Source organism: Rhinopithecus roxellana, chromosome 10, assembly GCF_007565055.1.
Source record: "Rhinopithecus roxellana isolate Shanxi Qingling chromosome 10, ASM756505v1, whole genome shotgun sequence".
Lineage (NCBI taxonomy): Eukaryota > Metazoa > Chordata > Mammalia > Primates > Cercopithecidae > Rhinopithecus > Rhinopithecus roxellana.
Window position 1 is genome coordinate 91,895,313 of NC_044558.1, and position 22,681 is coordinate 91,917,993.

General features: G+C 49.9%; 1 protein-coding gene across 1 annotated transcript in view; it reads left to right on the plus strand.

The window, feature by feature from the left end:
- RBM19 (RNA binding motif protein 19) overlaps nt 1–22,681 on the plus strand; it is a 142,911-nt gene that overhangs the window by 41,590 nt on the left and 78,640 nt on the right. Inside the window, exons 18-21 of the mRNA XM_010368771.2 lie at nt 1,583–1,643; nt 5,637–5,716; nt 7,892–7,947; nt 11,327–11,443. Coding sequence (XP_010367073.2) covers nt 1,583–1,643; nt 5,637–5,716; nt 7,892–7,947; nt 11,327–11,443 — 314 coding nt within the window. The remainder of the gene's footprint in view (nt 1–1,582; nt 1,644–5,636; nt 5,717–7,891; nt 7,948–11,326; nt 11,444–22,681) is intronic.

Below are 22,681 nucleotides of genomic sequence, written 5' to 3' on the forward strand. Positions count from 1 at the left end.
AACAACAGCAGGCTGATAGCCATCAACTTGTTCTGGGAAGGAAGCTGGCCATAAGAATGACCTGATTGATTTGTAGAAATCCCTCTGAACCCTAAAATTCTATCATGGGGTCAAGAGAGAAGACAGTGTCCACTGAGCCTCGGGGTAGGAACATGGTGGGCAGATGATACGGAGGCAAATGTGGGGGTGTGGTAGAGAGGCAGAGGGTCACAGCCCCTCTGTTACCCTCTGGCTCAGCCTCTGTGATGTGACTGTTCCCTTACCTATCAGAAGAGCAGCCCCAGCAGCAGAGATACCCTGACTAAAGCAGCAGCGTTTAAGGAGCCAGGATTCACCTTATTAAGCAATTGGAAACCCACCCTTAGACTTGCCTTTGGCTACTTCCTGGTTCCATTTTTGTTTTGCTTTGCTTTTAAACAGCAGCATGTGCTGGTAGCATCCAAAAGGTAGATAGATTTGAATATAGTCAGATAGATTTGAACGTTAGTTTTATTTTTTTTCTGGTGCGCGTCTGGTATGGGAACATCATTATCCGGGATCATTGTTTCCTGGGAGATGCACACAAATAGCAGCCCAAGAGCATCCTCTGAATTCAAGGATTCTGGAGCTGGAAGTCATAGCCAAGATGACCTAGTTCACTCTCTTCATGGAACATGGCTGGAGGCTGAGCTTCAGAGAGGCTGGTTCACTGTCCTTAGGTCACACAGTCCACCTGAGGCCCTGTGGGGAAGAGCCCCTAGTTCCCAGGGCTCCTGTGTCACGCCCTGAGTGGAGAGCCGTGGTTAGCAATCAGCCTTCTTGGGCTTGGATCCCAGCTTTGCTCCATGCTAATGATGTGACCCTGAGTGAGTCTGTCAGCCTTTCTGTGCCATAGTTTCTTCATCTGTAACATGGGGATGTTAATAGACTCTTCTCATGGAGTTGTTTTGATGACTGGATGAAGGAGATATTCCAAGTAAAACACCTGACACTTTAAACACAAGAGTCAGTAAGCGGCTGCTGCTTGTAGTATTTGTTTCTCAAGATTCTCCCCGGCCCCGGGCTTCCCCGTTGCCCATTGGTGAATGGGCACCTGCCTTTCCCTGGGCCCCGGGTGTGGTGCTGAAGACACAGTCGGGAACCAGGTAAACATGGATTTTGCTATGATTGGGTTTCATATTCTAGCAAAGGAGACAGAAAAAGTTAAGGGGAAAATAGAATAGACTGTGACTTAAAATTTTTGTAAAAACTATTTTAGCATTTGGTGCAGGGGGCAGTGAGAGGCCCGGACTGGGACAGTAGACCCCATGCTCTGGAACTTAGGCCCGGCTTCCTGATTGCATGATCTACAGTCAGTCTCTCGCTGTTCTGTGTCCTACTTCCTTCTTCTAAAACTGGAACAAGAAACAAGCCCAGCTGCTCTTATGGGGAACCCTAGGGGATTGTCCAGGTTACTTAAAGAAGGTCATCACTCGTCTGCTCAAAATGTTTTGGGGACCCCAAGTTGTCCATATGGCAAATTTGGGGGTATAGTGTTTTACAGGGGTCCTTGCCTGCATAGTGGTTTGGAGTTGCTGATGATACTTGTTACTTTCTTATCCAGGTGTTTTCAAAAGTGGGGACAGTGAAGAGCTGCTCTATCTCCAAGAAGAAGAACAAAACAGGTATTCCACATGAAATTCGGAAAGTATTCAGTAATCAGCCAGAAAGAGTGGTTTCCAGAAGAAGCCCCAGCTTCAGACAAGGGGTTGGGGGAGTTCTCCCTTGCACATTTTGAAGGTTCTCTTTTTTTCTGAAGCATGGTCGGCCTCAGACTCTTTGAAAGTAGCCCATCTTTCTGTTCCCCTGGAGTCTCCTGCTTTCCAGTCGAAGCAGCCTCTCGGGTCAGATCCTCCTAGAGCCTCCAGCACCTCAAACCGCCGGGGTGGTTTCAGAGTAGTGCCATTTGTGGGCAGATAGCGAGAACCCTAGATGGTATCTAGAGGCTCTGCCTCCTTCCAGCATGTCTGTGCTCTGAAAGTTTCCTAGGAAATAGCATGAAACAACCAGTCTTGCGCTCTCCCTCTTCCCTTCTGAGGGAGATAACCCAATTGTAGATCTTCTGGAACATTCTACTGAGTCATTAACCACACAGATTTTCCTGAGTTACTAACCATGCACCTCCCAGGCCAGTGGGTACATGGGCAGGCAGAGAGCACCCTCATCTCTCCATTCGGCCCTGGGTGCTATCCTGAGTCTCCTGGCCTCTGCTGGGCTGTTCTCCAGCCCTGGCTTCCTGCAGGGGATACGTCCTTGCTTTTGCGCAGCCGTGCCAGCCCTATCCTGAGTCCCTTTGGTTTGGCAGGATTTGTAGGAATGCCACATGTGTCAGCCCAAACTGTGTCCTGAGCACCTGCTGAATGCAAAGTACTGGGTGGCCAGAATGTCTACTGTTGAGTTATTCCTCAAACAGTCCCCAGGCCCCACCAGGCAGCAGGCACAGTGTTAGTTATATATAAGACTGAGGGAGACGCAGCCCTGCCTGCACCGTGCACACAGTCTAGCTGGAGAGACAAATGCGCTGGTGGTTACAGCAGAGTGCAGCAAGAGGTTGGATGGCAGGGACGGGAGTCCAGCACAGGGGATGGATGCCACATCAGCCCAAGGCTGGGAGGGTTGGGGGCGCAGAGCAGGCAGGCGACGGGAACAAGGTATTCAGAGGCCACTTACACTACAGTGGCTGAGCCTGGGGAATTTGTTGAGGAAGAGGCAGGAGATATGCCTAGAAAGGTAGGTGAGTTCCAAACCCTGAAGTGGCTTTTATGCCACACACAAAGAAGAGTTTTGACTTTTCCCCAGAAGTACTGGGGAGCCATGGAGGGTTCTAAGTAGACATATGGCACAGAAGTCAGAGCATCCTTGTATTCATTTACCAGGCTGCCATAAGAAAGTGTCACAGACTGGGTGGCTTAAATGACAGAAATGTGTTGTCTCACAGCCATGGAGACTAGAAGTCTGAGCTCAAGGTGCCAGTAGAGTTGGTACCTTCTGGGGGATGTGAGGGAAGGTCTGTTCCAGGCCTGTCTCTGGGCTTATAGATGGCCACCTCCATGTTCACAGGGCATCCTCCTTGTATATGCCCATCCTGTGTTCAAATCCACCCACACTTTTTTTAAAAGAACAGCAGGCATCCAATCATACTGCATTTAGGGGCCACCCTAATGACTGCATTTAATTTATTTTTATTTTTCGAGGCAGACTCTGTCACCCAGGCTGGAGTACAGTGGTGTCATCTCAGCTCACTGCAACCTCTGTCTCCTGGGTTCAAACGATTCTTTGCCTCACCTTCCCCAGTAGCTGGGATACAGACATGTGCCACCACACCAGCTAATTTTTGTATTTTTGGTAGAGATGGGGTTTCACCATGTTGGTCAGGCTGGTCTCAAACTCCTGACCTCAAGTGATCTGCCTGCCTTGGCCTCCCAAAGTGCTAGTAATACAAGCTTGAGCTTCCACGCCTGGCCTGTGACCTCATTTTAACTTGGTTACCTCTGAAAAGAGCTTGTCTCAGATAAGGTCACATCTGAGATACTGGGGGTCAGGATTTCTACATGTGAGTCTGGGAAGGCACCGTTTACCGCTTAACATCCCTGTTCTCCAGAGTCTTCATATATAGTTTTGGATGCAAGGAAAAGCAGCTAAGTACCAAGTTAAGGATGAGAAGGACCAGTTGTGAGGATTTCAGGGGAAAAAAAAAGAAGTTGTTGCTGAAGTCCAGGATGGGGGTACAGCCAGACGGAGGCACACCCAGGCTAGCAGGTGGAGGTGGCTGTCCCTGCCTCTCACTGTGCCCAGTCAGATGCTCTGTGGGGCCAGCCTTGTCCTCCTGGGGAGTGCTCTTCAGCATGTTTTAGAAGTGGTTATCTGATCTTTCCATGTCATAAGCAGCTCTTAAAACATACACTCTCTTTTTCAAGGGCCTGTATTTGAGAGCCCTGTTCTCTGGGGCCCGTCCGTCACAGTTTGGGGAAAGTCTAGACAAAGTATATCAGTCAGGGTTGCAGCTTGAAACAGAAAGCACTCTCAGCTGGGTTTGGAGCAGAGATGTCTGTAAGGAAGGGGCCAAGGTGTGGCTGGGCTAAGGGAGCCCACAGGGATGTCCAGGGAGTGGGTTCTATAGGAAGAATGCCTTTCCCCCTGCCTTGCCTGGAGGGACATTAGAGGAAAGTGTGTGACCAGAGCTTAGCTGAGAGTTGGAGCCACGAGATAACCTGCAGGAGTGGTGGCCGTGGATTGGACATGGCCACTGCAGAGCCACCCAAAGCAAGGAGGCGGATGGGGACATGAGGAAGGAAGGTACTCCAGCCTCTTTCTCCTCCATCCCCCCACCCCCCAATCCCAGATCAGAACCTCTTACTGGCTGATCCCAACAGGAAGCCAGGAATCTGGGAAGCCCAGGTAGAGCTGTCTATAGAGGTCAGCTTCCCATAGACACGGTGGCGGAGGGTGGATCTGCATAGTGTCAGTAACTCAGAGTTGAACTTGACCTTCTCACAGTTGCCTTTCACACAGTCACTGCGCTTTTAAAATCTCATAGGTACGCAGACATGCCAGCCCACCACCTGCAGCCTCAGCCTCCAAAAGAGAGCTTTCGAGCAGTATCTGCTTGAAGAACGAACATTTAAAGTCGCCGTGGGGTGGCACTGGCTGTCAGTTCTGTCTGAGCCATGTATGGGCAATTAATGGAATTCCTTAATGCACGTGGCTCTTATTTTGAACACCTGCTGTCAATGGAAAGGCAGGAGCATAGGTCTCACAAACAGCACAGCAAAGGTAAAGATAGAAACTGCAAAGTGAGCCAAAGGTGGAGAGCCTTGAGCCTCATTTGAACCCATCAGACTGAGGTGAATCTTTGAATTCACAATAAAGAATAAACATAACAAATACGTATAAGATGCTGGGGTGTGAGTGGAAGGTGGGGGGACATCAAATCTAATGTCAAGAGGGCAAGATGTAATTAGGGATCTTAATGTTTTTTAGTGCCCTATGAAAGCACTCCTCCCTCCCCAGTTATACATAGTGACAAAGCAGAAGTTTCTCATGAAATTTTTGCAGTATTCTTTGCTATCTGAACTCTTGCTACTTGCAACCTAGAAGTAAGGAACCAGAGAAGTTTGAATAATGCAGTCGCCACATGATCCAAACTTTATATCTGAAACCCAAGAACTGAATGGGATTGGCTGGTGAGAAATACTATTTGTAAAGAGCAAGCCTTTGGTGCATTTGACTCCCACGCACATGTTCATTTTGGGCATTACGTGTGGAGGCAGAGGACTGCCCAGGTAGAAGTTTTGCCACTTGCCTTCATGATGGTCATCTCTCTTAGTTCAGTCTCCCTCCCAAAGCAGAATCCTATTATGAAGTTAATTATCATGTCAGTCGTCTGTTAATTAATAGTCAAATGGGCCTCAGGTGGCAGCCATGTTAACTGCATTGACTGATTCGTCAAGATGACTAGTAATAAACAGCAAGCCAGGAGCCGAGATTTTTGGGGAATGAAGGGGGTATGAAAATAAGAGAAAATACAGCGCAGGTCTGGGGGCCCGTCACAGCCCTTGCACTTGGCCTTGTGCTTCCGCCTCACCCACTGGTGTGATTTCCACCTCTCTCTCTCTTAGGAGCACTGCTTTCCATGGGGTTTGGATTTGTGGAATACAGGAAGCCAGAGCAAGCCCAGAAAGCTCTCAAGCAGCTCCAGGTAAAGTGAGGATTCTCAGCTGAGGGCCACGGAGGCGCTTGGCAGGTAGTGGGAGGTCCTGTCAGCCCTCTGAAATTGAGTGGGAATGTGTGTGAAGTCTACACTTGACCTGGCCCATTGCTTTCACCAGATCTCTAGGGGACTGTGGCCCAAGAAAAAATTAAGAACCTTTCCCAACACTCCATAGTCACCATAGTTCATTCATTCGATCCATAGCACTATTATCAAGGGCCTGACGTGTGCCAGGAGTGGTGCTAGGCCTGGGAGAGGTTGCTCATGTGGGCCCCTCTTTCTGGTGGGGTAGACAGGCCATGGACCTCTGAATAAACATGCAGGACCAGATTATGAAGACAAAGCTGCAAGTTGGGGGTGGAGGTGGGGCACTTAGCCTGTGTGGTCAGTGAAGGCCTCTCTAAGGAGGTGACAGTTGAGCCCACACCTACTTCGCCAGAAGTCAGCTCCACAGAGATCTGGGAGCGAGGTAGTTTGGGAGGAGGGACCATGTGCAGAGGGTCTGAGGCAGGGGCTGTAAGGTGGGAATGAGCTTAGTACGTTTGAAAAGCAAAGGGGCCACTGTGGCAGGGGCGGCGTGGGGTGGCGGTTCAGGGTGTAGGATGAGGAGAGAGGTGTGCAGGGCAGGATCTTCTAGGCCATTTTACTTCTCAGCCTAAGGGCAGTAGGAGACCATTAGAGGGCTGTGAGCACACTGGCTTCTGCTCCAGCCTCTGCAGCTGCTGGTGTGGAGAGGGGACGATGGCTGGGGGCAGGGGGCAGGTAGGAGACCCTGAGTCATCCAGGCTTGGCCAGGGTGGGAAAAGGTGGGGAGAACAGGGCTGAACCGAAAACTGTTTGGACAAAGACTCAACATCCTATTCAGACAGAGAAGGGAGATATGCCTTCCTGCTAGATCCTAAGTACAATGACAGATTGGGACCCTCTAGCAGGAGGGGAGCTGGGGGAACGAGACAGCCTGGGATTGGCACTATCCCAAAGGGCAAGTTTTGTACCATCTGTAAGTTCTTTTTTTTTTTTCTTTTTTTGAGATGGAGTCTCGCTCTGTCGCCCAGGCTGGAGTGCAGTGGCGCGATCTTGGCTCATTGCAAGCTCTGCCTCCTGGGTTCATGCCATTCTCCTGCCTCAGCCTCCTGAGTAGCTGAGACTATAGGCACCCGCCACCATGCCTGGCTAATTTGTTTGTATTTTTAGTAGAGACAGGGTTTCACCATGTTAGCCAGGATGGTCTCGATCTCCTGACCTTGTGATCCGCCCGCCTCGGCCTCCCAAAGTGCTGGGATTATAGGTGTGAGCCACCGCGCCCGGCCTGAGTTCTAATCCAGAAGCTCTGTGGCCTTGCCTGGGTTCCTTTATGGGATGCACTGTCTTAGAGTTGGATGATGGTGCCTAGGATGGCCTTCAGCTAATGTGAAGGAGATTCAGTAGGTGTTAGTAGCTTGAGAAGGTGTCCTCTGCTCCCTTTATAATGCCCCACATCCTAGGCTCTTCCTGGTCAGGGGCTGTGTACTCATTTAACTTAAAATCGGCTCTGCAGGTTCAGTGGTCCGTATTTCTCTTTCACGTGATATAAGATTCTATGAAATTTCACTTTGCACGTGTACTGTATTATGTTCTGGACAGCGTTGTGTGCGTGCATATGTGAATATTGCCTCCAAGAATTGTTCCTACGAAGCTCTGTGTGCTGTATTTTATGGGAGATTTAAGGGATTTTCAAGGGTAATTTTGCTAACACACCAGTTCCGCCTTGAGGGACCAATGTTAGAACCTAGCTTTAGATGCAACTCCACTATGATTTAGAATATTTTTCAGGAACATACAAACTAAACCCAACTCTCTCTGCAAGCCAGACCTATGGGCATTACTTTGCCTGAACATGCTTATAAACAATGGAAAATTCCGTGTCCCTTGAATGACATCTAGGTCAAGACCTACCTGTTACTTAAGAGAGCATCCAAGGGCTGAGTCTGACCACCAGCTGCTGCCTGGGCTCGGTGTGAGCCATTTCAGGGAAAGGCCATCCTCTGTCCTCGAGGCCAGCTAGCCCCGCTCGCGGGGGAACAGTCTCCCATGTGCGAGCCAGGGCTCTGCTCTGGTGAAGGGCAAGGATTCGGTGAGGATTTCTCGGGACACAGAGATGAGCCATGTTGTCTTCTCTCTTAGGGTCACGTTGTGGACGGCCACAAGCTGGAAGTGAGGATCTCAGAACGAGCCACTAAGTGAGTCTTCAGTGTCCTCAGTTCCCTTTCCTAGGAGCTGGGGTTTCCTGTTCTTGGTGCCGGCCGCCCTGGAGGCTGTCTCACACCCTTAAATGTCCTTTCCACCCATCCCTTTACCATTTAGGACTCTTCCTAATTAAGATACCTAATTAAGTTAGCATTTACCAACTCCGACCCCTGTTTTCCCAGTGAACTACAACAGTGTTAGTCCTTTGGGTGAATGTTTAATGCACGGGGTTTTTTTTTTAACAAGAAAAGGAACAAGTGCAGGAGAAACAGGCAAACAACACTCATCTTGGGATAAATAAACCAAGGAAGAGCTGGAGGTTGCTGGTGCTGTGGATGAACCAGAAGAAGCTGTAAAACCTAGATGTTCCTCTTTATGGAACATGCTTTCTTAGAGCTGAATGGCAGTGCCTACGATGGCCTCCAGTTAATGTTAAAGAGATTCTGTAGGTGTTAGAGATGGAGGCAGACCAATTTGCCCAATGACCAGTATACTGAAGTAGGGGAATTATTTGGAGATTTAGATTTGCTCCTCCATTTCTCCTTGCTTGTATATCTAAATGAGCTATTACACCCGACATGCCTCCAATAGTGTCCGGCACATAACAGGTGCCCAGCGTAAGCCATTATTGTCATTATCATCTACTTGCCTTGGGTGATAAAATGACTGCCTCTAACAGCCCTAGAGCTGGTTTCAGATATTTATTCGGTAGTTTTCAGCAAGTTGGTCATTTGTTGTGGTCATCCGGCAAATTAGCTGCAGCAAATTGACCTTTCTTTTTCCTTCTTTCTTTGTTGTTAATGCTTCCTGTGAATCCAGCTTGGGCCAGCTCTGGTGTTTTTCACCCATTGAGGTCTGTGCTATGTTAAGCATCCTTGGAGGGAAGAAGGCTTGGTACAGGGGCTCTCAGAAGTCTAATGGGGGTTCCTGAGCTGCCAGTATACCAGAAAGAGGTCAGGCTTTGAGCTCCACACCTGTAGTTTCTAATCCAGGAGCTCTGTGACTTTACATGGGTGACTTTGCCTCTGAAGTGAAACATGCTAACTAGAGGTTGTGTGTGAAGCGTCTAGCACTTGCAGTGCCCATGAGCACTGAGCCAGCGGTTTCTGTCCAGTACCCTATCTCCAGAGAGCCAGCCTGAATTCAGCCTTGCAGGATCTCACTTCCTAGCCAGTGTTCATGGAACCATTGTTTTACTCAAGAAAAAATTACAGCAAGCCCACTGTGTACCATATCCTCCTCCTAGGCACTGGGGATGGCGTTTCCTTGGGAGTTTACACCCTAGGGCAGTGCTGTTCCATAGAAGCTTCTGCAGCAATGGAAATGTTCCACATCTCTTCTGTCCAAGATGGTAGCCAATTGCCACACATGGCTATTTAGCTCTTGAGATGTGGCAAGTGCAACTGTTTTAGCTGTCTGTTGCTGCACCACAAAGTATCCCAGAACTTACAAGCTGAAAACAAAACATTGTCTCATAGTTTCATGGGTCAGGAATTCAGGAGCAGCTTAGCTGGGAATTCTGCCTCAGGGTCTCTCATGAGGTTACAGTCAGGATGTCAGCTAGGGCTGCAGTCATCTGAAGGCTCAGCTGGGGCTTGTGGATCTATCGTTAAGATGACATACTCACATGGCTGCTGGCAGGGGGCCTCAGTTCCTCACCTTGGGGATCTCTTTCTGGGACTGTTTGAGTGTCCTCACGGCATGGCAGCGGGTCTCTCCAGAGTGAGTGATCCAAGAATGGGAAAGGAGGAGGCCACAATGTCTTCTACAACCTAGTCTTAGAATTCACACGCCATCCCTCTGCTGTATCCTGCTAGTCACCCAGACTGGCCCTGATAGAGCATGGGAAGGGATTACATGGGGTATGAACACCAAGAGCCAGGGATCATTGGGCACCATCTTGGAGCCTGATACCCCAGCAACTGAGGAAGTGAATTTGTAGTTTTGCTGCTTCTATTTTTTTGAGACAGAGTCTCACCCTGTCACCCAGGCTGGACTGCAATGGTGTGATCTTGGCTCACTGCAACCTCTGCCTCCTGGGTTCGAGCAATTCTTGTGCCTCAGCCTCCTGTGTAACTGGGATTACAGGTGCCTGCCACCACACCTGGCTAATTTTTGTATTTTTAGTAGAGATAGGGTTTCACTATGTTGGCCAGGATGATCTTGAACTCCTGACCTCAGGTGATCCACCTAAGCCTCCCAAAGTGTTGGGATTACAGGTGTGAGCCACCACGCCCGGCCTAGTTTTGTTTTATTTTAATTTAGATTTAACTAGCCACATGTGGCTGGTGGCCACTGTATGAGACAGCATAGCCTCCAGAATGACACGACAAAAAAAAGAGCTGTGCTGGATAGCTGTCCCCTTCCTTGCCGAGGGTTCAGGCTAGGCCCCTCCCTTCCAGGCATGGCAGCCAAGGAACATGATTAAATTTGTAATGTACTAGCACAGGGGTCAGTGCCAGGAAGAGAAATGAAGATGGTGGGGGTGTGGGTGAGGGGGTTGCCATTTTAATGAAGACAGGGAAGGCCTGTGAGGAGGTGACGTGGAGCAGGCCTGAAGGAGGTGAGTCCTAACGTGGTTATTATCATAACAGCTGCCATTTATTGAATGTTTACCACATGCTGGGTCCAGTACTGAGTCTGCTTATTAAATCTTCAGACAATCAAATTGGGTTGGCCTATCATTTCACCCATTCTACAATGGAGGAAACTGAGGCCCAGAGTGGCCATGTTACTTGCCCAAGATCATAGAGATCCTAAGTATCCGATTTGGCATTCACACCCTGTTAACTCCCAGCCTTTCTCACTTCCCTACCCTGTTTTGGTGGAGTGGGAGGTTTCCCTGGGAGAGCAGGGGGACAGGTCAGATAGCACTGCATTGGGGATGACCTTGAATGTGGGCTGAGAGTGTCCTCGCTCGCCCCCTGGTCCATCTTCATGGTTAGGCCCCCGCATGTTCCTCCTCGGGTTATTGATGAAGTGTCACAAACAAGACCTTTGGAAACCAACCAGGGTCTTTCTTTGCAACTGGAGAGAAAGACACAATAGAGATTGGGTTTGGTGAGAAACCAGCCCCACCCTTAGCAGGGCTCCTTAAACCAGCCCCACCCTTAGCAGGGCTCCTTAAGTCCCTGGTGGTCCCAGAGTCTCTCAAATGAAGGGCAGCAGCCACCCAGGCATGGATGTGTTCCCCTGACGTCTGCAGCTATTTTGGGTCCTGTCACCTTCCTCTCCTTTCATGTTGGTCCCCCACCCCACGCACCCTCCTTGAATCCATCACCTGAATATTCTGATGGAGGCGTGGTGAAGTCAGTGTTGGGGAGGAGCTGCTGAAGCCCCGAATAACTCGAACCCTCTCCCCTCACCCTCCAGGCCAGCCGTGACATCGGCTCGGAAGAAACAGGTTCCCAGAACGCAGACCACCTCCAAGATCCTGGTGCGGAACATCCCCTTCCAGGCCCACAGCCGGGAGATCCGAGAGCTCTTCAGGTGAGAAGCGCTCGTTTAGTCCGGGGGACTGGCGTGTGGGCGGGGAGCCTGCCCGAGTCTCGGGGAAGGTAGCCTTTGGGTCTTGGATGGTTCCGCTGCGGGCTGGCACAGTGGTCTTTCAAAGGTCATCTTTTGGCTGCTTTTGATTTATCTCCCTTAATCTCAGTTGTGGCTCCCCAGAGCATTGTGCAGGAAAGAAGTCAAAACAGCCAGGTTTCCCCCTCTCCGAGGCAGATGGAGAAAGGGCAGGCAGGCTTCCCTGTCCCCATCCACAAGGTGCAAGAGGGGCAGGGGCCCCAGCGGCTAAAATCCAGCCCTGCCCATGATCTGCTTAAAATTTCATCCAGGCCACCCCTTTGGTTTAAGGTGCTAGTTTTCCACCTTAGCCACACATTCCAGCCACCTGGCGACGGCTAAAACACACCTTTGCCAAGGCTGCATCCCCAGAGGGTTGGATTCCATTTTTCAACGGTGGGGTCCAGACATCGGTGTTGTGCTAAAAGCTCCCCAGGGGATCCTAATGTCCAGCCGGGGTTGGGGACCAGTGGCCTAAATGGCTCTACGGAAACAAAGGTGAATTACCTGCACACGTAAAGCAATCCGTCAGCACTTGCTTGCACAGGGGTGGGAAACGCAGCTGTCAGAGGGACCCAGCCGGTAACGGCAGCAGGCTGGGTGGGGACTGAGCAACAGGAGGGCCTCTCTCTGGCCATCCAGCTGGGATGCCACACAGGAACTCAGGCTCCATAAGACCAGTTCCCATGTTTTGAAAGAAACTAGCCATGTGGATTCTTAAGGGGAATTCATCAGCAACTAATTCACTTTTTAAAACCAAGACAAAGTCTGGCCTGCCCCAGGGCCGCCAGTTGGTGATCCCTATGCTGACGTGTTACAATGCTTGGCTTTTTCAGATTAGGTAGGCATCACCCAGCACCAAGCCCTGAATGAAAGAAATGTCCTTATATCAGGGCCTAAGAAGGGACTGCTTGAAGCCAAGGCCCTCCCCAGGCATGGGGATAGATAGAGGGATAGATAGAGAGACCATCTATCCCTCAGAATGTAATGGCAGATGAAGTCAGCTTCACCCAAACACATTGTTGAGGCTTGGGTGGGATCCAGGACTGCTCAGGGGACCTTCAGCACCGTGGCCTGCGTGTGGGTGAACATTTAGAATTCTACAAACTAGGTCTCGTTCATTCATTCTGTGCTTGCACAAGGATCCGAGAGTGAAGCCTCTTTTAGAGTTGCCAGTTAGCGTCTTGCAAGGTAATCTGTGGATACAAAATAAGCCTTGTGTTTTGGAGATGAAAAAGAATTATCTTTGTGTGGCATCTATATTCTTTGCTTTCACTCTGTAGTTTGAAGAATAAGAAGTCATCTAGGGAACTTCAGAAATCTTTGTCCTCTTTTTCCCCTGTTTGTTCTAAATCATACAATAGTATTCAGTTGATAAACAGATGTGGTGTGTGGTGAGCTGGGATCTGAGGCAGAGACCAATCCTGCCTGTATCTGGGAAACAGGATCTTAGCTATATGATCCCTGGGTATCCTGCACGGCAGGAACGCCTGACAAGATGGGGTCATGACCTGGGAGATGTTTCCCATTTCCCCAAACCTCGGTTGATCAGTCGTCCCTCCAGGAAGGTATATATCCTTAGCCTCTCGGTGTGTCTGCTTATTTTAACATGCTCTGCTTTTTAAAAGGAGTCCAATTTAAGAACTGCCAGATTAAAACAGGCTTGCTAGGAAGAGCGCATGTTGATCAGGAAATAATATCCCGCTGAAATGACAGTTTCACTTGGTTCTGCAGTATATTTAGGATGACACTTATCCGGGGAAACAGAAGACCTCAAGGGAAGAGAGAGCACTTTGTTTGATCTCACGTATTATATTTATTTTTAGAAGACAGGGAATTAGTGTCCGCTGAACATAATTACATGTGGTGACTCTTCTCCTTGCCATTGTTCTGATGAGAGTTTTCTTAAACCCCTGGAAACATAAGCCCTTCTTGGAGGGGCCGTACCTGCTATTGTTGTTCACGCAGACTGGGGATGTAAGGCAGTTCCTCATTGCAGACAGCAGGGGTCGCTGTGAGCCTTCTCAGGGACTTCTCCACGATTGTCCAGGGAAGCCCCAGACAGGATTTCAGACAAAGCCACTGGCTGGTAAAGGTCATTAGCCAGGGGGAGGTTTCAGGGTTTCGGGGAACCAGGATGGTCCATTTGGCCAGGCAGATTCTATGGGTTTATCCTACCAGGTGTAGTAAAAATCACAACTCCCTTGTATTACACGCTTGCTGCGTACTGAGCTCTGAGCTTGAATGCCTTCCCATGCAGAATCACCACCTTTAAGCCGCACAGCAGCCCTGTGAGGGATGGTCATCCCTTTTGCACCTGGACAGAAACTGGAGATGGAAACTAGGGAGATGAAGTGTCCTGCCTGAGACCACGCTGCTGAGTGGGGATTTGGATCTAAGTCAGCCTAACCCAGAGCCCCAGCTTGGAGCCACTCCTCTCTGCTGCCTGTTCTCTTGGGTCTAGAAGGAGCTGTCTTCCTCCAGATCATTCCAGTGGGAACCAAATGACAGCGAGTATGTCATTTGTACCAGGCACTGTGCTAGCCACGAGGCATGTAGCCTTTTCAGGAGAGACTTAGGTCTCTCTGTGGGGGACCAGAGAGGAAACCGACAGTGACAGCCCGTGGGACAGGTGTGCAGGTGAAAGCGCAGGGCTCCGAAGAGCATTCTCCAGGCAGGGCCTCAAGCCACCCTGCCTGCTGGAGGGGAGAGGAGGCGCCCTCCTAGCTGGAAGCAGCAGTGCCTGGGTCCCTTCCCAGAGGCCGCCAACCTTCCACTGGGTCCTCAGTGCACCGCACTCCAGCCCCTTAACTAACCAGCCCTGGGTTAAACCAGACAGGCATCAAGAGGCACTGCATTTCTGTGTTTCTGTGGGATTGCTGTCTGGGACGACTCAAAGATTATGCTTTTGGAAACTCAGAGAGAGGCACAGCAGTGGATTCATGGACAGCGATTCTCATCTTCTCTGTGGCTCTCTTTTGGGACCTCAGTTTCCCCTGGCATAAACTGGTGGTAGTAACATTAGTGATAACATGCACTGGAATTTGTGCTGATGCTGTGGTAATATGTGTGAGTGCTGATTTCTTTCTCATGTCCCCGGCCCCGTGGGCTGCAGTGCCTCATGTTTCTAGGGGCCCATTCATCACCATGGCCCGGTAAAGCAGTTTCGTCTCCGCTTCTCAGTGAAGAAGCCAGCTCCGGAGCCCAAATTCCCCCCACTGGGTCATCAGATGCCTCAGGCCGCCACCCTGCTCAGCAGCCTCAAGGACTATAAGGATTAAATGAGATTGTGCAGATGAGGCACTTAATCCAGCCCCTGGCAGGGTAGCAGGGAGTTAATAAATGTTGACTGTGGTGTTCAACAGCACCAAACCAGTGGAGCCAGGATTTGAACCCAGGGTTTGAATCTGACTTTATAGACAGAACCCAGGTCCACAACGGCAGTGCTGAAGCCTTGAAGGTCCTGGACAGGGTTTTCCTGTTTTGTTTTGTTTTGTTTTTCTGCAAAGGAAGGCTGTAATCCTGTAATCCTCTCTTCCTGCCCCATTCATCTGTGTTCTGGGGCAGAGAGTCAGGAAGGACCTTGAGGGACAGGCTGAGCCAGCCCCTCTCTACTCCCCAAAAGGAAATGTGGAAGACACACAAATGGCAGTGCCCCAGACTATGCAAGTATGCATGTACACACAAACTTCTCACCCCACCACTCGAGCAAGGATGGAAATGGCTGGTGGTCAGCTCACCCGGCAGGTGCCCCGAGTCTTAGGTCAGTATGGATCTAAAAGAAGGAAGGAAGGAGGTGGAGACTGGGCCTCCCACCACCCCACCCCCACCCCCACCCCCACCCCCACCCTTTTGCTCTGGAGTAGGTGTGTTGCACGTGTGTTTTGCCATGTTGTTTATTTTCCTCTTTCCTTGTCTCCTCCGGGAAGTGCCCGGGGCAGAGAAGCAGGTCAGGGCCTGGATTGGGCCTAAGTGTGTACGTGCAAATGAAGCTTACACTTGGGGCTCTCCTGCTGACACACAGCACCTGTGTGCAGAGCTCAAGCGTTTGGTGGAGAGGGTCTTGTTTCCACCCCCATTTCAAAAGCTGGAAGTGGTGTTAAAAACAGAGCTGGCTAATACAGGCATTCAGGAGGCATGGGACTCGGGGCGAACCGCTTCCCACGCAGTCTTTGTGTCAGTTTGTCCACACAGCAGCCCAACATGGTAGGACTGCTGTTAAACCTGCCTTCTAGATGAGGAAACTAGGGTACAGACAGTAACGGTGCTATTCCTAGATGGACCCTGGCTTGCCCATTTCTGTCATAATCCATTGGGGCTGCCTGGTTTGAGCCACCTGGGTTCTGGCAGGCGGTAGCCTCCATCTTTTAGGAAGGAAGTTCTGCAAACAGGGTTGGCCTCACACTTGGTTAAATGTACTGCTGTCACCTTCTTGAAATTCTTAGTAATGTTTGAACAAGGGGTCCTGGATTTTTATTGTGCACCAGGCCCTACAAATTGTATAGCCAGTTCTGCCTGCAAACCAGTGGAAGAATCAGGAAGTTTGGAGCCAGGGTGTAGTGGCCATTGGCCAGGCTTAGTTTGCTCATCTGCAGGATGGAAATGAAGAGTGTGTCTGCCTCCCTGCCAAGGCTGTGAAAGGCTCAGGGAGAGGGTGGGTAGACAGGCTGACCAGAGGAGGGACGCGTTTATGGAAGCTTGTCTGTCACTGTCATGATCATAACTAAGGCCCTCTGTGGATTACTGCTAAGGAACGCGTTTCAGACCTGCCTCTCTGAGGATACTGTGGGAATGTCCAGGCAGCTCTGAAGTCCAGGCCAGGTCAAGTCATGGTGGAGAGTCAGTTCTGGTGATAAATCTGTGGGTTCAGTGCACTTCTCTCCCTTCCTGTGCTATGTCATGTTAGCTCTCCGGGCCTCAGTTTTCCTCATCTGTAAAATGAGGATGAAAAGAACCTGCCTTGGAGCTGGGTGATAAAAGATGAGTCAAGTGTGTGAGACACCTAGCATAGTGCTGGGCTCATGAAAAGCTCCCAGCCAGCATAGCTGTTATTACTGTGTTTCCTTCTGGTGGCCTGCCACGCCAGGAACGCTGTTTGGTGTTAGGTTTAGGAAGACAGAGTTGAGCGGGTCTGGAGGTGAGAAGGAAGGCTTGGGTGGTTCATGCTTAGCCTGTCCACACACGGTACTCCAGAGTGCCCCGGCTCACTTTCCACCTGTGAGTTTCCGCTGTCTTCTCTGGGGAAGCTGGCATCCACAGGTTCACAGTCAAGACCCGATTTCGCATTCTTCCTTCTCCGCTCCTTCCCTTCATTTTTACCAATAGGTGGTTCACGTTGCCTTCCGGCCACTGGAGTCAGGTGGACATTTGTGAGAGAGTTACCTTCTTGATTGGGGTTTTGGGCAATTAGCTTTTCCTTTAGTGTGGCCCCTGAGAGAAAATCGCCCACATGGCCGTCACCAGGGTAGCAAGTGCTAAAAGTCTGTTTCCACACTTTGGGAGTCCAAAGCAGGAGGATCTTTTGAAGCTAGGAATTCGAGACCATCCTGGACAACATAGCAAGACCCCATCCTTAAAACAAATACAAAAATTAGCTGAACTGTGTTGTGCTCCTGTAGTCCCAGCTACTCAGGAGGCTGAGGCAGGAAATTTGTTTGAGTCTGGCTGTCCGAGTTTACAGTGAGCTATAATTGGGCCACTGCACTCCAGCCTGTGCAACAGAGTGAGGCCTTCTCTCTAAAAAAATAGAATAAAATGAGGCCTTCAGCACACTCCAACACACTCTTCCACTGACTAACTCCTGACCCCTGGCCAGAGTAGCTCAGCCTGTCCTGCTGTCCTGCAGCCCCATTACCATTGCACCCCAGCTGCCTCAGCTCCCCTTGGAACTGCTCCATGTGGTTGCTTACTGTACTGACCCTCAACCCCCGAATATAAGCTGGGACGCTCTGGCACACTGTCATGTCCACAGGTGCCTGCTACATAGCTGGTGCTCTGATAATGTTAGTGGAGCACACACCCACTGTGTGAAGCCTTCCTCTATACAATCCTGGTAGAAACACGAAGTGTAAGGCACAGAGAGGTTCAGGAGTCTGCCCCAGGTAACACAGCCCTGAGGCAGTACAACCAGCTCTCCCTCCAGAGCTTCACTCATCACCCTTGGAACTCCTGCCATGGGTCAGGGATGTCTGGTGAGAGCAGCCAGCAGTTCCAGCAGTTGCAGGCTGGCAGATGGAGAGCTACTTTTCTCCTTTTATCTCAGCATCTTTTTTTTTTTTTTTACTATTTTCTTCCTCAAGGTGTGAACCACCTGCTAGGGTGTGAACGGGCGAGAGTTCACAACAGGTGTCTGGAGATCTTAATTACATGGCTTGCATCTCCTGTCCCCCCGACACCTGTTGTGCCTGCTTTGTGGACAGGGTCTGTCCATCCCTGGCCTCCTGGCCTTCTCATTTCCTCTTGCATTGGCCGTGACGGTGGAGGGAAGGCCGAGGACAGCTCACTTGCCCACGTTCCCCACACACACCTCCCTTGTCTCCCCTGTGCAGGCATGGGGTCACTGCCCGATTGACTCCTGGTTGTCAGCAGTACTTTTCCAAAAGCTTCGAGCCCTTTGAGCCCTTTCATCTGCCAGGGCAGAGACGCAGAGCAGGCTGGGAGAGGACTTCCCATTTTCCAGGCTTTCCCTGAAGAAGCTCTGCAATAATCAGGCTCAGGCAGCTCCTGAGAGCCAGCCAAGCCGGATGGGTTGAGTGAGGTGTGTGGGATGGGAGAAAACCCTTAGCCAAGTTCTCAAAAGGATGGGTGAGGAGGATGAAGCTGACCCCAGGTGTCTCTCCTCTGCACAAGTCGCCTCCTCCCAAATCCACCTGCCCAGAGAGGCCCTAGGTCAGGGGGCATCGCAGCCACTGACCAACTCCAGCTACACTTGCTCATTATTGCCTGGTGCTTTGGGGCTTCTGCAGCCGAGTTAAGAGCTTGCAACCTCATCCATATGACCTCATCCTACCTTGATGAGGTATTTCCAAATATCGATGCTCTGGCCCTGGCTGGGAAAAGTTTGCCAACCCCTGGACTCAGTTAAACACAAGGCCTAAGTGGGGATGTGGCATGTCCTCACAGAGCACTGGGAACCTGAAGTCAGAGAACAGGGTTTGTGGTCTTCTAGTTTCAGTTACACAAATAAGGTGTTTTTTTTCCTCCCCCTTATGAAACATACAGGGGTTACAAATAAAGCTAAGTCCTGTTGACCCTCTCAGAGGACTGGCTGCGAGGACCAGGTCATTTCCCCACTCTGCCCTGTTCTCCTATCAGGATATTCCCACTCTTCCTACTTTGCTGTGGTTTGAAAGGATGGAATGAATGCATGCTCTCATTCATTCAGTGTGCACGGGGCGCCTCCTGTCTCCTCTGCACCGAGGGAGAGGCAGATTTATTCCCCTGGCATTCCTCTGGCGTTGATGGAGCCTCTCTCTATACCAGGTGCATTGCTCAGCACTGGGAAAGTGGCTGTGAATAAGGCAAAGTTCCTGCCCTCATGGCTCTTATGTTCTAATGGTGGTTGGCAGTAGGGGCAGTAAACAAATGTACAAATAAATCCTGTGACATGGTGGCATGAGCGCTCTGAAGACAGTTAAAGCAAGAGGTAGGAGGGATAAGAATGAGACCAGTACCAGTTTCTGTGGCTGCCATGACAACATGCCACAAACAGGGGTCTTAAAACAGCAGACATGTATTCTCACAGTTCCAGAAGCCAGAAGTCCCAGTGCAAGGTGTGGGCAGGGCCGTGCTGCCTCCGAAGGCTGCAGGGGAGATCCTTCCTCGCCTCCTCCCACTCCTGGTAGATGCTGCCAATCCCTGCTATTGCTTGGCGTGGGGCTGTGTCAGTCCCATCCCTGCCTCTGTCATCTCTGGTGTTCTTCCTTCTGTGCCTTCTCCTGATAAGGATGTCAGGCATTGCATTGAGGACCCATACTAATCCATATGACCCCATCTGACCTTGATCACATCTCCCAAGGTCCTATTTCTAAGTAAGGTCACTTTACAGGTTTCAAGTAGACATCATTTGGGAGACACCCAGTACAGGGAGTTTTAGATTGGGCAGTTAGGTAAGGTTTCTCCAAGGAGGGGACATTTGTGTGGAGACCTGGGGGTGTGAAGGAGTGAGCATGTGCAGATCCAGAGACAGTAAATGCCGAGCCCTGACGAGGCAGGACCAGCCTTACCCCGTGTGATGGCCAGCTAGCATGCATGCAGAAAAGCGCACAGATCCTAAGTGGACAGTGTGGCAAGTGGTCACAAATTCAGCACAACTGTGTAACCAGCACCTGGCTCAAGAGGCCGAGCATTTCCAGCTAGCCCCTGTCCAGCGCCTCCTTCCAGTCACTACCTGCCCCCCACCAAGAGCAGCCACTCTCTTAACTTCTAAAAGCATGTATTCCTGTTGCCTGTTTTTGTACTTTCTGTAAATGGAACTGGAACATATATTCTCATTTGTGTCTGGCTTCTTTGCTCATCATTCTATTTCTGAGATCCGCACGTGTTGTTACGTTGCAGTTGTAATCCGTTCGTTGTTGTGACCGTCTGGAATTCTATTGTATGAATATGTTGCAGTATACTTACCCATGTTGCCAATGAGCATTTGGGTAGTTGGCAGGGTTTGGGCTATTTCAAATACTGCTCCTGTGAGCATTTTTTCGGCGTCCACATGCATGCGTCCCTGTAGAGTGTATGTGTAGGTATGGAATTGCAGGCTCACAGGGTATGCATATTTTAGCTTTAGCAGATATTTATTTCCAGGCAGGTTTCCAAAGTGGTTGTATCAGTTTGCGCTTCCTTCCACGGTCAGTTTATGGTGTTCTGGTGCCCCTCATCTTCGTCCACACTTGGTGTTGTCTGTCTTTTCCTTAGCCATTCTGGTAGGTGGATAGTGGCTACAGTGGTATTACCGCATTATGGTTCTAATTTGTGCTTCCCTGGTAGTTTAGGAAGTCAAATGTTTTCTCATATGTTTATGAGCCATTTGGATATCTTTCGTCTCTTGTGGGATGTCTGTTCTTTTGCCCACTTTTTAAAAACTGGCTTGTCTGATTTTTTAATTTATTTTTCTTTTCAATTTTCTAATTACTTTTTATTTAACTTTCTGTATACTGGACTGTGCAATCGCAGTGTCTCCCATTCTGTAGGTTGCTTTCACCTCGGTGGTATCCTTTGATGAACAGAGGCTCTTCACTTAGATATTGTCACTGTCATTTTTCTCCTTCCTGGTTAGAACTTTTTGTGTCTGCTAAGAGATCTTTGCCTCTTCTGAGCTCATGAAGGTGACCACCTATATTTTTCTCTAAAAGGAAAGACTTCTCTTTGACCCTTCATATCAAGATATGCAATCCATCTGGCATTGATTTTTGTGTATGGCGTGAGGTACAAACCAAGGAGCATTTTTTTTCCAAGTGGATATTCAATTGGCCCAATATCATTTATTGCAAAGACCATTCTTTCCCCTCCCTCTGTAGCATTGATTTTGTCATAAATCAGGCGACTGTGTGTGAGGGTCTGCTTCTGACTCCAATCTGCTTCCCGGGTCTATTTATCTGCCCCCGTGCCAATACCAACCTGTGTTAATTACCAGGACTTTGTAATAGACTTGATATCCAGTGGCTTTGTTCTGCCCCATAATTGCCTGGCTGGGGTTGGCCGTTAGTGCTTCAGGTCGTTGGGTTTTCTTGACTTACATTTGTAAAAGATCTTGTAAGGAGAAAAGTCTCTCAGGGGGACGAGCAGGTTTGAGGAGACCCAAGAGGGGGCTTTTACTTCACCTGGGCCAGAGCTGACTGTGGCTTGGACCAGACGTCAGCCGTGGAAGTGGGATGCCAGGTTAGTATGGGAATATGTTTGATGGTGTCTTTGGTGAGGGCTGTGCAGGCAGAGAGAGGGATCGCAGATGATGCCTATATTTAGGTCCTAAGCAGCTAACTGGATAATTGGCCACATTTGGGGATGGGAAAGTCTGAGAGAGCCGCCATCTTGGCGGAATGTGCATCCCTCACAGCCCCGCTCCACACACACACATCCTTTCCTCACCTGTCACAGTATAAATAATCACTGGCCGCAGTCGTGATGCCAAGGTTGTGTGCCTCACCTCATCAGCCTGTGTGTCTATGTGTGTCTGGGGGCTTCTGTGAGCATTCCTGTTGGGATCCATGCATGTCAGCCTCAGCACCAGCATTTGCAGTTTTGATGGTCCTCACTGCCGCATTCTCTGCCCGCGTGAGCGAGGCACCATTGACGATACCTCCCGATGTCTGCACAGCACCTTACCCAAGGGTCCTGCAGGGACCTGAAGTGCTTTTGTGCTCAGGATTTCATTCATTCCTCCCCCAAGAAGCCTGGGGAACTGAAGCGCACAAGTCAGATGGCTTCCCAGCTATAAAACCCTGCACAAGTGGCAAAGCCGTATTTGCACTCGCAGAGACTCTTCCTGTGCTGTCTTTCCTATAATGAATACAAGGGAAAGAGTTTTTTTTAACTCTTTCATGTGCCCATTCAGCACGTATCTGCTGATCCCTTACAACATGCCTATCTTCAGCAAGCATCACCCCTGAGGTTTTACTGTCCACTATGCTTATCAAGGGCCGTCCACAAATACCACACGCTTATTGGGAGCTCAGCGCTGTACCAGTTTCAAAGAGCCCCCTCCTACCCTCAGAATAACCACAGTCCAAGGAAATGATGACCCGCCTGGAAGACGAGCACAGGTACGAGGCAGTGACTACAAAATGCCAGGGAATCAGTTCCACCAGGGGAATGGCCCCAAGACAGAATATAGGAGTCCTTGCCTCATACCTTTTTATTTTGAAAAAAAGATCTTGAGTTCTTAGTGGACTCCAGGGTTCACCAGCTGTGGGATGTAGCCAACAGAATTCCATGGTCCAGATCCCAAAGGTCTGAACTCCTCTATGGCATGACCACATCTTAAATCCATCTTTTAATGGGTAAAATGGATAAGTATATCCTCCTGTTTTAGGAGGGAGAGACAGGAACTACCCAGATTATATCAAGATAGAAGATCTAGGGTTGGCCAGCCTACAAAAGGAATGCCCAGGAGGAACATTCGGGGCTCTGACTCATAGCAGATGTTACTGAAAATCAGATTTCTGCTGAGGG